The following is a 14,076-nucleotide window of genomic DNA, read 5'->3' on the forward strand; positions in this document are numbered from 1 at the left end:
CCCCCCATGTGATTTTTTTTTTTTTGGCCATGCATGTGATCTTGCTCTTTAATCACTTGATGTTGAGTGTGGCGGTGCGTGTTTACTGTGTTCAGTGCCTAAATTGCCAACTCAACTCCACTAATACTAATACTATACAGCGTGAACGAAGGAAAAGTCGCTGTGATAATTTCTGTGAATGTGATCACCGATTACATAAGACGCCGGCTGCTAATTAGAATCAGAGACGGCATTTTGGGTTAGATTGGACAGGTCCGCCGGACCGCGTTTATTTAGAAAGTGTCTATAGTTTTGACTTTGAAGCTTTCTTGGGCTGGGCCCCCACACCAGTCTTTGGAGTTAAAAAGTAAAAAAAAAAAGAAACAGTGATTGCCCCGGCCCAGAAAGGCCTAACCCAGGCACTTGTTCCACTCTCTTCCTGATCTTTGACCGACTTTGGGTCATCCTTGGCCACCAAGAAAAGTAGGAAAAACCAAGTCTCAGACTAAAAGTCTAAAACTAAACGTGCTCCACTCCCTCTCTCTCCCTTTGCTTTCCTAATTCGCAATTTCCATTTAATTTTTTAATAGGACACTTGGCCAAGGCACTACTACTTTCCCACCACTTGTCACGCAACTTCCCTCTTTTCAATTCCCACGTCCCCTATATAAACCCCATCACGCCCCCTTTTCCTTCTCATCACTCTCACACTCTCAAACACTCAAACTCATCCTCACATTCCTTCAGTCATTCACCGAATACAGACTCAATTTTCTCAAGTAAGCAAACAAGAGAAGCAAAGCATATCTCCCAGATGGCTCTGGAAGCTCTCAACTCTCCAACGGCGGCAGCCCCCAGTTTCAACTACGAGGAGGCCGCCAATCTCCGCTACGTGGCTGAGGCCTGGACCAAGCGCAACAAGCGTTCCAAGCGTCCACGCCTTGACCACCCAGCTCCCACCGAGGAAGAGTACCTCGCTCTCTGCCTCATCATGCTCGCTCGTGGCGGCACCGGCGGAGAAAAATACACCGCCGCCGCCTCAAATTGGACTCAAATTCAATCATCGCCCACTCCTCAGCCTCCAGTATTGGCCGAACCGTCCACGTCATCAGCTACTCTGAAGCTCAGTTACAAGTGCTCTGTTTGCAACAAGGCCTTCCCTTCTTACCAGGCACTCGGCGGACACAAGGCCAGCCACAGGAAAGGCTCCACCGCATCAGGCGTCGAAGACCAGTCCACGTCATCCACCACCACCACTTCCGCCGCCGCCACAGTTTCCAACGCTTCTGGTAGGTCCCACGAATGCTCCATCTGCCACAAGTCTTTTCCGACCGGGCAGGCCTTGGGCGGACACAAGCGCTGCCACTACGAAGGCGGTGCTGGTGGAGCCCACGCTGCCACCACCTCCGCCACAGCCGCCACAAGTGCTCTAACTTCCTCAGAGGGAGTGGGCTCCACCACCCACACCGTCAGCCAGAGCCAGCGGGAGTTTGACCTGAACCTGCCCGCCTTGCCCGAGTTCTCGCGCGATTTCTTCGTGTCCGGCGAGGACGAGGTGGAGAGCCCTCACCCGGCGAAAAAGCCCCGGCTGTTGTTCGTGACACCGAAAGTTGAGATTTCCCAATACCACCAAAATTAGGACTCCAACTCTCGGAGAGTTGCCTTAGGCATTAATTAGGAATTAATATCGAATTTGATGGGCATGTATTTCTTTTATTAATTTTTTTTTTCTAGTTGAAATATCTTCATTTTTACTTAATTGTTTGTGTATATACAAGCTGTTGAAGTAGTACTAGTACTAGACTAGATCTCTCTCGATGTGAAATCAATGAATTCAATTAATTTTTTTTCCCCAAAAATTTATATATTCTTGCTGAAGATTATTCAATTCAATTTTAATTAGCCTCGTCCTCAACGTTTTTGAGGGATTGCCAATTTGCCATCATCGCCATGATGAGCAGCGCAACCGCGTGAGTTGTGCAGCAGAGTTTGTTGAGTAAGATGCCACTTACGCATGTTGACGTTGACGGTTTTTAACTGTAAATTGTACACTGCCACAGTGCCACTAGTCTACTACTACTAAATGCTCACTGTAGCTACAGTACATGAGGTTCACGCGCAATGGCATGTCGGCAATTTTTTATTTAAACAAAAAAAAAAGGAATGTATTAATAATTATGGGAAGGTGGCGAGTGACGAGGAGGATGACATCGAAGCCATGGCCAGAAGGGAATAGGGGGATGTTTTGTTTAGTATGGGATGAACTGTGGATTGGATAAGAAGATAGCTCTTGAATTTGGTTGTGTTCGCGTGTGGAACTTGTAGGAATACACATGAATAGATTTGGATGACAGGTGTCCTTACTTGAGCTTCAGTCTCGGTATCTCTCTTCAAATTTTCCTCCCAATTTTAAGATGCTTGTTTTTACTTTTATCATAGAGTGACACCTGTTGTGGCAAAGCCGTCCAAAATGCCACGACCACCAGGCGTTTACCATGTGTAAAAAGTGAACTAGGTAGCTTTGCCGCGTTGCCAATTTGCCACGTCTTATTTATTTACTGCACTTTATTTGCAGCCATATATATATATATAGCCAGCACTTCCTCGCTGTGGCGATCTGGCGCATATTCTAATAGTGTCCACTATCCTACAAGTAGGACTAGCTAGCCTAGATACAACTGGATATGGCTGACTTTTTCTAGAACTGAAGCGAATGCAAAACTAACACAGTCCAGTCCTAGCCACGAATAAAACAGTTGGTGGTACCAACCCAGAATAAAGAGAGCCTCTAATTTATGGTCCTGGATGCAACACAAATTGCGTACAATAGTGGCCTAATTAGGCAAAATCCTTGCATTAAGCGAAGTCTGTTTGACAAATTAATCAATATTGCGAAATGTACACGAAAGACCCAAAGTACTATTTCAACCAAATTAGAGTATTAATATACGGTATATAGTAAAGGTTACTTGAGGAACTGACCAAGGCAAACTTAATAAAGTAGCATTTGCGTGTAGTAGGAGGCGACATATTTGAATATCATCCAAGCATTATTAATACCAGCCCCTTCTCCTCGTTTATTTTCAAGTCATTTGAAAATTTAATTAATTAATTACTAATAAGCAAGTGTATGTGCACTTAAAAGAGTTATGGTGTGTTTGGATGGAGAAAAAAAACTTGAAATTTAAACAAAACTCAGCATTTAAGAAATTACATACTCTAATTTCCTTGTTTGGGTCCATAAATATAGAATTTCGTAAATTCTATATGGAAAAAAACTTGGGATTTAAAGGCTGTAAATTCCAAGTTTAAATTCCACCTAAATTGGTGTCATTTTCAAAATTCTAATTTTTATAAAATAAAAAAAGCCGTGTCCACCCATCACCTTGCCAATTAATTACAATACCACCACCACTATCACCATGTCGCCGCTACCACCACCACCATCGTCACCACCACTGCCACCGCCACCGCCACCTCTGCCGCCACCATCACCACCGCAACCACCGACACCACCTCCACCGCCATCACCACCTTTGCCACCACCGCCGCCACCTTTGCCACCACCACTACGACCACCACTGCCGCCACTGTTACCACCGACACTGCCACCATCACTACCACTACCACTACCCGCTGCCACCACCACCAACACCACCACAGCCGCCACTATTACCATTACCATTGCCGCCACTATTACCATTACCATCGCCGCCTCCATCACCAGTGCCATCACCACCACCATCGCTGTTACCGTCACCACCACCATCACCATCACTGCCAATGTCGCCGTTGCCAACACCTCCAATACCCCAATTTTTTCCACCACCATTTCTCCCCTCGCCCGTGGGCCATCACCCCTACTACCATCATCAACTTACCACAAACATCATTTTTATTGTTGCCACCATCACCATCACTCTTTTATAAAACTACTATAACTTTCGTATTTAAATTCCATTATGATTACATTTATCCAAACAAGAGAATTTACAAATTCTAGAATTTTAAATCACGTCATTTTTAATACCGTCATTTGTGAATTCCTTAGTAGTTTCAAATTACTTCATCCAAACGCACCATTAGTGATCTATGATATATAATTAAATTTAACAGTGGAAAGATAAATATCCTAATAATAGAAAAAATATATCCATTAAAATTGTGTCTGATACATATTAGTATAGTGGAATTATTTTTGAACCGGTTGTTAAACCGCGTAAATTGCAAAGAGTCTACTTTCACAACTCTAGTCCATGGCCCATACTGCTGGGGACAAACGCATTTGTATATGTCACCACAGTTCACGCCATCAATAACAACAATTAAATGATTACGATGATTATGATAAACTACTTCTTCTTAACAGTGTGTTTGGTAATGTATATGTCGCCGCAGTTCACGCCACACTAAAATATAAACTACTTCTCCTTAAGTTCTAGCTTATTTATGATGATTATGATGCGCATTGATCAGTACCAATAAGTTAATATCTATCTATCAACTCACTCAGCAAAGTACCCCACCTCAAAAAGCCCTACGCTTGTGGCTCTCATCACCTCTACTTATACACCAATTAAATGATTTGTTAGTTGGTCGGCTAACCAATTAGGCAACAAGATAGGGAGGTAGACACCTTGGCCTGGGCTGACTATAAGATAGCCTACCTGAATCTAATTTTGTGTAACAATTTAACACTGCCTACCTAATCAAATAGTGCTATCAACAGTGGGGATCGATCCAACTTATCAAGTCTGAATAAAGTTCGATCCACACCTCGCAACAGTCAGTTTCTTAATTAATGGGGTTTGATCACTTTTATTTACCTTCTTCAAAAACGTGTTCATAGATGGGCTTCTAACAGTTCTAGATGACCAAATTTTTGACATATCTGTGGTACCTGGGTCAAATATTTGGAAATAAATTATCCGAGTTTAATTGTACACCCAAATATTCAAAGTGCTGCCAAACCATGGATTCTTCCAAGAAGCTTCTTTGGCCAAGTTCTTTGTATTGTATTATTTGACTGTACGGTTAGACTTATTGGGATGGCGTTCTTGTTTGGTAGGCAGAATACACCGTTTCTTGCAAGTTGGAAAGGAAACTCTTGCCTCTACGCACACATGGTTGGCCCTAAAGATTTTAGAGGTCCAGAAAAATTAAAAAGGAGTCATCGATTTTTATGTATATTATTTAGATTTAGGCTATTTAGCATAGTATATTTATAAAGAGTTTATAAAATTCGAGATTGTTCACAGGACCACTGATGTAGTGGGTTGTGAATTGCGATCATTTCAGAAGCAGCGAGAATGTCCTTCAATATTGTTGCCCACATCGGATGGAATTAGAACTTTCACCTTTGAGTCGACACATGGCTTCTGTAGCCACCACCAAAAAGACTTCCCCACTTATGAATTAGGTAGCTCCAATACTCTTATTCGGAATAACAAGCAATAAAGAAAGCAAAAAATCATGAACATAATACGAACTGATCCTACTGTTTATCCATAATCATCTAGTATGAAAGGGTAGAGAGAGATGAAGAGGATCAAAAGTCGAAATCTTATTGTTTTCTTTATGTAATAGCTAGGGAAGACCATATGGTGGGGTAGTTGTAGTCTAGTAAGGTGAATTAGGTCTGCTCTGCCCCAAGTATTACTGTCGGCCGCAATGAAAACATGAAACGGGTTGGCTGCAATTCTTTTATATATATTTGAACATGGAGACATTAACAGGATCAACGCCATTCAAATGGAGCTACAAGTACAATTGATCGGTTTGCCGAGTGGGATTAATTCCTTGACAAAATATAAGGTGGTCACGAGCCGTGAATAAGTAGTGGACCGGGTCATGGGCCATACACCGCAGGTCACGAGTTGGTCCATTGATCCGCTAATTTATTTTATTTTGGCCAAATTGATCCGCTAACTTTAATAATAATAGTAAAAAAAACTTTTTTTTTTGTTAAGTGTATTTTACTTAAAGAGCAAATTACAATTTAGTACCTCAACTTTACATGTTGTTTCAACTTAGTACCCCAACTTTGAAAACTTGCAAAAAAGTACCTCAACTTTCATTTTGTATCAACTTAGTACCCTAACTTTGAAAACTTGCAAAAAAGTACCTCAACTTTCATTTTGTGTCAAAATAGTACCTCCGTTAGTTTTTCTGTCAAAGTGGCAGGGGTATTTTCGTCTTTTTCTTAAATTTAAAAAATAATAATTTTTTTTAAATAAAAAAATTTCTTAAAATAATAAAAAATTTCATAAAATTTTTAAAAAAATTTTAAAGAAATTTTAAAGAAATTTTTTTATTAAAAAAAATTATTATTTTTTAAATTTAATTTTACAAAAAAATTCTTAAATTAATAAAAAATTTCATTAAAAAAAATTTCATAAAATTTTAAAAAAATTTTATGAAATTTTAAGAAAATTTTTTATTAAAAAAAATTATTATTTTTTAAATTTAATTTTACGAAAAAATTTCATAAAATTTAAAAAAAATTTATTATTTTTTAAATTTAAGGAAAAGACGAAAATACCCCTGCCACTTTGACAGAAAAACTAACGGAGGTACTATTTTGACAAAAAATGAAAGTTGAGGTACTTTTTTGCAAGTTTTCAAAGTTAGGGTACTAAGTTGATACAAAATGAAAGTTGTGGTAATTTTTTATAAGTTTTCAAAGTTGGGGTACTAAGTTGAAACAACATGTAAAGTTGATGTACTAAATTGTAATTTGCTCTTACTTTAATAATATATACAATAAAAGAAACATTATTTGTTGAAGGAGAAAAAATTTAAAATTTTCTTATTGATTGAAATGTAGTAATAGTCAGTATTGGATATAAGTGTTAAAAAAAAGTTTAATGAAGACTAAAAAAGAAGTAATAAAAAATATTTATATAAATAACGGTTAAATTTAGGGTTTTTGGGCAGAATCGGACAAATTGTATATAAAACGACATCCGGACATGCCCAGATTGCAAAAGGGATTGACAAAAATTGATCACACCTAAAACGAGTAAGAAGAAAGGTCTTATAATGGCTTTTTTACTCAAATACCACCTGAACTATAAAGGGTGTGCTCAAATACCACCCAAACTTTTTTTCTTGCCAATTTACCACCTGAACTTTCACATATTGACTAATTTACCACCTACCGTCATTTTAGTTAAATTTTCTGTTTATTTCAAGGGTATTTTCGTCATTTATATAAAAAAAGCATTTTAAATATTAAAAAAAAAATCTAATTAAACCCCCTAAAAAAAAAGGATATTTCCATTTTCTATTTTTTTAGTTTTTAATTTTTTTTCTAATTATATTTTAAAAAAAGTTTTTAAAATAATAATATTTTTTTATTGTATTCAAGGGTAAAATGGGAAGTTTAAGAAATTTTTTGATGATTTAACAGAAAAATGGATGTTAGGTGGCAAATTAGCACATATTAATAATTTCAGATGGTAAATTGGCAAGAAAAAAAGTTTGGGTGGTATTTGAGCACACCCCCTGTAGTTCAGGTGCTATTTGGGTAAAAAAGCCGTCTTATAATCACCTAATATGTCCTGCACATAATCAGAGTTCTGAAAGTAAGTATACTTATTAAGTAATTAGAGGGTGTTCCCATGACCCATCTCAGATAGGCCAAACAGGCCAACCCTCAAGAATGATACGGGCTGAAAACAATTCCTAAGCCCAAACCTTCTTTTATGAGAGCTAGGCTGGCCCAGATCCTTGGTTAGTCTGGGCTGGACTGCACCTTCCAAATTAGGCTAAACTGCTTCTTGACGACCCTGAAACAGGATCAGTACATGGCACAATCTAAAAGATATTTTCACTAATTCTTCATCTTACATATTTTTGCTCATTCCATATCTATGTTTGGAACATGGAAAATTCTACCATACAAATACCATAGGACATTTTTCCATTTACATGCGAAGAAATCAAAATGCTAAATCTATCCTAATTCCAACTCATACTAAACCCACCTTCACTAAAAGATTATATATAATTTTAATGTTAAATCTGTTTGGGAAAGGTGCGTGCTCAAACACGATTCTGGTCCAGCAATGTACAGTCCAAGCCTCAAAGGACTGAGTAGAGATTGTACTTTTCTATACTTTAATTGTCTAACACTAAGCAGGCACAAGTTTGTGAGAGTTGATAGGTTGCTTGCTAGTCAAGGACCAGAGCTTAGGGTTGCTAGGCCCAGGCTTGTGCCTGTGTAGCCTTTTGTTTCTTGGGCCAAGCGCCCCCTACTACCAAAAAGAAAAAGTTTGTGAGCTAACGACTCGTCTTTAGCCACCACAAAATCTTAGGAAATGGCCCCAGTATTATGTACCAAAAAAATAAATAATCATTTTTAATCAGTTCAACGGTTCAACCCAAATCTATTGTTTTAATTATTATTGTTGTGCAATCAAGGAGTAAAATTTCGGTTTCGAGAAAATTTTCGATGGAAATTTCGACGGAAATTTTCGTGGAAATTTCGATTAAAATTTCGATTTCGATAAAATTAGATAAAAACGACGGAAATTGTTATCAAAATATGGAAATTTTGAATGAAACTTGACCATATGTTTATTTAACATATTATCTACTATATTAATAAAAAACATTGAAGAAACCAAATTATATAATAGGTTTCATGTGATATAAGATGAATATAATGCGCGTTGGAGGCAAAAACTGTTAAACAAAATTAGTATAATGAATAATGAAATCAGTATATTCTTTATACTCTATAATTTATACACTAACCCTAATACTAAACCCTATATACTCTATATATTTTAATACTCCTTATACTCTATAATCTATGCACTAAACTCTATATACTGTATGTTCTTTAAGATATGGACCATATGGTATAAGATATTATGATTTAGGCCCTTTAGGGTATTCTTCCCCACCAAGCACCAGCCCCCTGCCTCTCTCCCCCCAACCCAGTCCATCCCCGACACACCCCCCCTCACCCAGCCCCTCCCAGCCCCTTTTCTGTGAGACCCTGTATTTTCCAAATAATTATTTTAAATATTTTGAGAATTTATTTTAAGGATTTTGAGAATTTATTTGGAATTTAAAAAGGTTTTAATTTAATTTTAATTATTTAATTATTTTTGTTTTAAATTAGGCTTGACCCAAAGTTAACTTTTAAATTTAGTAGACTTTTGATTCGGACTTTGGGCACGTTGGATAGGTCTCGAGTTCACGAGTTCATAGACACGTAGCACGCGTCGATCGGAGTTATGGTTTGAAAGTTACGGACATTTGAAGTAAAGGGCAATTTTGTAATTTTTACAAAAGGGGTTTTAAAACCCAAAAACCAGATTTTTATCCCATTCTCTCTCCTCTCTCCTGGTTCTAGCTCTCTCTCTCTCTCTCTCTCTCTCTCTCTCTCTCTCTCTCTCTCTCGCGTGCCTCACCTTCGCCGCGCCTGCCACCGGCGCGTGGCGGCGCGTCCAGCCATGGCTGGCAACGGGACCGGCCCAGATCTCCTCGCCGTTCTTCCTTCTTCCTCCCCCTGGTGGCGGCGCAGCCCAGAAACCTCCCCCGAGTCGCGAACCAGCTGAGGCCGATCCTTGGAGCTCCGGCGGCGATCTCACTTTTCCGGCGACGACGTGACCTCCCATCACTTGGGTTGTCTTCCTCTCGTCACGGTGAGTCTGCCCATGTGCTTCCCTGGCTCCGACGACCCCGCACGGCGGCGGATCGAAGATTTTGCCAATTTTCCCGAAACCAGCCCCCAAATTTCGACGAAATTTCGCCGAAATAATTGGGTATGTGATAAAATTTCGGTGACCCAAAAAAACGAAATTTTCGGCAAAATTTCGCCGAAAATTTCGAAATTTCATTCCTTGTGTGCAATGAGGCCTAAACCTGAGGACTAAATTATAATATAAAAGACGTGCGTTTATTCTTGCAAGTTGTAATGACGGTGTTGTTCACGGTTCACACTTGACAGTCCACTCATGGGAAGTCGGGTTGTCCTTCCCTGTTCACAGCCCACCCAACCCCAACTCTCAAAGCTGCGCCGAGTTCGTAATTCGCATCCTCCCCAAGATCGAAGTTCGTAAACAAAGCCCAGGACCCAGGTCTTGAAAATGCAAAGCAAACGAATCCAACGGCTGAAACCCACGTAAAGCCCACGATCCAACGGCGAGGTCGATTAACAAAGAGTCGCGGAAACACGGAGCCGCTCTGTCTTGCCCAGAGTTTGGAAGATATTCCCTCGACAAGACAAACCCCACCCATCGTGGACCCCACCACACCCACACCCACACCCACCGTCAAAAACCACAAACGCTTGCTTAAACTCAACCATAGTTATAATAGTCTCTATAGCCTTTTAACTTAACTTAAAAGTCTCTATAGTCCTCTAGTTTCTTCTCAATCCTTCCCTAAATACCAAATCAAAGGCTCCTGAGAAGTGAGAACCACACTCTCTCTCTCTCTCTCTCTCTCTCTCTCTCTCTCTCTCTCTCTCTCTCTCACTCACTCCCCTCAAATTAACCAAACCAATTAACTAGATCAATATCGTTGCAACTGACTGAAACTGAGAATTACGAGAGAGATTTGATCATATCACTGACCTTTCTTTTTTCGGAGGGGGGGAGAGAGATTGATCGGACGGTGGAGATGAGCTGCAACGGTTGCCGAGTTCTCCGAAAGGGGTGCAGCGAGACATGCATACTGAGGTCGTGCCTGCACTGGATCGACTCTCCCGAAGCCCAAGGCAACGCCACCTTGTTCCTCGCCAAGTTCTTCGGCCGCAGCGACCTCCTGTCCTTCATCTCCGCCGTACCTGAAAATCAACGCCCCGGTTGGTATTTCATCCATTTTAAACAATTAATTTCAGTAAATAAACATTTAGAATAATATTAGCAATAAATTTGTTTTTAATTTCTTCCTTTTTCTCAGCTCTGTTTCAGTCTCTACTGTTCGAAGCGTGCGGTCGTACGGTGAATCCGGTGAACGGAGCGGTCGGACTTCTATCGAGCGGGAACTGGCACGTCTGCCAGGCGGCGGTCGAAACGGTGTTGGCCGGCGGCGTTTTGAGGTCGTTACCGGCGATCTTGACGCCGAGCCTCGACGAATCCTCCGAGACGTTCACTAGAGACGCATGCACACTGCGAAACCTCTACTATCCATCATCCGTTCCGTCCGTGTACTGCAACGACGCGGAGCGAAGCCAACCGTTCGATGTCGGAGTCGGACTCTCTCTCATGCCGAATCTCGCGGCGGGAGGGAGAGCGAGAGAGAGAGGAAGGAGCTGCGCGAGTTCGATGGAGAAGCGACAGAGGGATACTGTGTCGTTCAATTCCGAGGAGTCGGTGATGACGACGACGAGCTTCGAACGCGGCGGTGATCCGAAGGATGATCGCAAGCTTTTGAACCTTTTTGTCTGAGTGCGATTCTGTGAGAGAGAGAGAGATTTTGTTAAATTATGAGAGGGGTAAGTGGTAAGGAGTAGAAGTGTAGAAGTACTGACTGAATAATGTATGAAGAGGAAAATGTTAATCGGAGCCGGTTCAGTTTTGGGTTAAATTTTCCGGTGAAGCTTTTTGTTTTTAATTTAATTTAATTTTACTTTTTTCAATTTTATATTTTGGTTGGGAGTTGCGGAGTTGTTGATAATGATAATGATGACGTATGATAAATGTCGGTTTTATGAAAGTGTTTGTCACCTACTCAGTACTTGCTCAGCTTTTCCATGGGTTTGTAACTTTGTACTCCTGGCCGTACATCTCCAGTTTAGGGCATCTGGAAATTACACACGAGTTTCATCAGTAGTTGTATACTTGTATGTTGAGACTTGAGACTTGAGACTTGAGACTTGAGACTTGAGACCCACTGTTTGATATTTACATGCACCTGCTAACTTTATCCGTCTTAATTAATCATGCTGATCATGTTGAAAAGTTAGAGGATATGTTTGATTGATTTCATGATCTTGGGCTATCCATAGTTTTAAATTTATGTGCTGAATGTGGGTGTGAAATAGCGTAAGGCTCAAACATTCATAGTATTATTCAAAATAGGAAAACGTTGAAACGCGTTTATAGTATTATTCAAAATAGTAAAACATTTAAACAGTCATTGTTATAATATTCAAATAAAATAACTTAATATTTAAACGTTCATAATTATAATATTTTAAAATAGAGTAACGTTTAATTAAAAGTGTTAAAAAATTTGGTCTAATTTGTTTAAGTTTGACTCATCGTGTTTTCGTTTGGGCTCAAACATTCATAATATTATTTAAAATAGTAAAATATTGAAACGTTTATAGTATTATTTCAAAATAGCGTAATGTTCATGGTATTATTCAAAATAATGAAATGTTCAAACATTCATTGTTATAATATTCAAACAAAATAACGTAATATTCAAATGTTCATTATTATAATATTTCAAAATAGAGGAACGTTTAATCAAAGGTGTCAAGAGGGTCGGTCTAACTTGTTTAAGTTAGGCTTATTGTGCTTTTGTGTTGTACTCGTGTCAGCTCATATAGTTAAGACCTAAGTTTGACACAGCCCGTAGCCTATTTGTGCTCATGTTGTGCCTTAAACAGGTTGGCTCATTGACCTTTTTTTTCTTTTTCTTTTCAAACGTTCATCGTTGTAATACATGGAAGACTCTTCAGTACTCTTGGTGTAGTCACTCTTCTGATAGTTTTCTTTTCGACATGTAATACATGGCCATCCTCCTTTGAATGGGTGATGGGGTTGGCGGCTGGACATAATTTTCACTTGGAAAGCATGTGGTAACAACCTTAATTTGCAATATACTAAAAAAAACATTATTGATAATCTAATGTGTTTATGTGCATGTATTGGTTTAATAGCTGTCAGGGATTGTTGTGGTCGAGTTGGGTGTAAATGTGTAATTATATAATGATGGACTGGCTGATCGTCCTAGCATCCATGGTAATACCAAGAATGGGAAATGCGTAGTTGCATACGCCTTGCCTTATGTGATGCATTTATTTATCAATTAAGCTTATATTGAACTGCTCAACTGTTACCAGCAGGATTAATAATAAGTCGTATATGCATCATTGATATACTCCCACTTCAACTTGATTGAACCATCTAATTAATAACCGTGCAAAGGGTGGTAATTAATTAAGTCATTTTACACTCTTTCATATTAGTTGATATATGTTCCACATAATGCTACACCTCCTTTGTGTTTAACATTATCATAAACATAAAGGTTGGTGCCCAAAAATTTTAAAAGGTAGCAATATAATAATATTATTGGACGAATAGTGACCCAAGTATTAATACCCCTTAAAATTTAGACATTATATCTTCACCTTGATAGCAATTTTTTTAGGACTATTTCTTTAGGTATGGGTAAATCTTTTAATGGATGGAATTATCGAATTAAAATTATAAATTCATATCTTATTAATTATATCAAATTTGGATTAAAATCCAGTCCATCGAACAAGTTTATATATATAGTAAAAGCTAATATATTGAATAGACTGAAAATGGAACCAAATTCCAGGCACATGAAGTGGGAAGATACTTGACTCATTGTCTCGTGGTTGCCAAGCAGGCAATATGGGAAGTAATTGAAGTAAGGGATCGATGGACATGAAGTGGAAGAGTGAGTTGAGTTGAGTGAATGAGTGGGTCCCTAAAATCCGCTTATTTCTTTGTAGAATTGAGAAAGGTAGAAATAGATGGTGCAGTGGGTGTCAGCCTCCATCTGCGGACACAGTCCTCCTCCATTGGAAGTGGGTTCCACGGCATCACCACCCATTTTTCTCATTTCTCTTCATTTTGTAAAAGGCAAGTAGGCAACATAGCTTCTTCATAGGAAAAGGACATACAAGCGTACAACTATCCATCAAAAACGCAAACGCTCGTTCTAATCCATTCGCTTCGCCGCGTCTCACGAGATGGAGATGCTGTGGTCCCTACCAAGGAAGATGCCATGATTATGCATAAATAAATACAATTTCAAGGACAAACTTCCTATGTTTTCAATACTAGTGTCTTACTAGATCATTTTTTTGACCCATGTTTTCATAAATTTGTCCCAACCCATCCATTCAAATTTTTAAACTTTCTTGTAATC

The 14,076-nt window shown here is 39.1% G+C and overlaps 2 protein-coding genes across 2 annotated transcripts; both read left to right on the top strand.

Moving 5' to 3' along the window:
• Window positions 1-674: 674 nt before the first annotated feature.
• On the top strand, window positions 675-1,838 carry STZ (salt tolerance zinc finger). Its single transcript, XM_086250796.1, has one exon. It carries the CDS (start codon window positions 794-796, stop codon window positions 1,616-1,618), a length of 825 nt encoding a protein of 274 aa, XP_086106922.1. The 5' UTR covers window positions 675-793; the 3' UTR covers window positions 1,619-1,838.
• An 8,616-nt stretch (window positions 1,839-10,454) lies between these two features.
• On the top strand, window positions 10,455-11,464 carry LOC147278675 (LOB domain-containing protein 37-like). Its single transcript, XM_086251881.1, has 2 exons — window positions 10,455-10,801; window positions 10,900-11,464. Exons 1-2 carry the CDS (start codon window positions 10,618-10,620, stop codon window positions 11,385-11,387), a joined length of 672 nt encoding a protein of 223 aa, XP_086108007.1. The 5' UTR covers window positions 10,455-10,617; the 3' UTR covers window positions 11,388-11,464.
• The last annotated feature ends 2,612 nt before the right edge of the window (window positions 11,465-14,076 follow it).

Source organism: Dryas octopetala, chromosome 7, assembly GCF_963921425.1.
Source record: "Dryas octopetala chromosome 7, drDryOcto1.1, whole genome shotgun sequence".
Lineage (NCBI taxonomy): Eukaryota > Viridiplantae > Streptophyta > Magnoliopsida > Rosales > Rosaceae > Dryas > Dryas octopetala.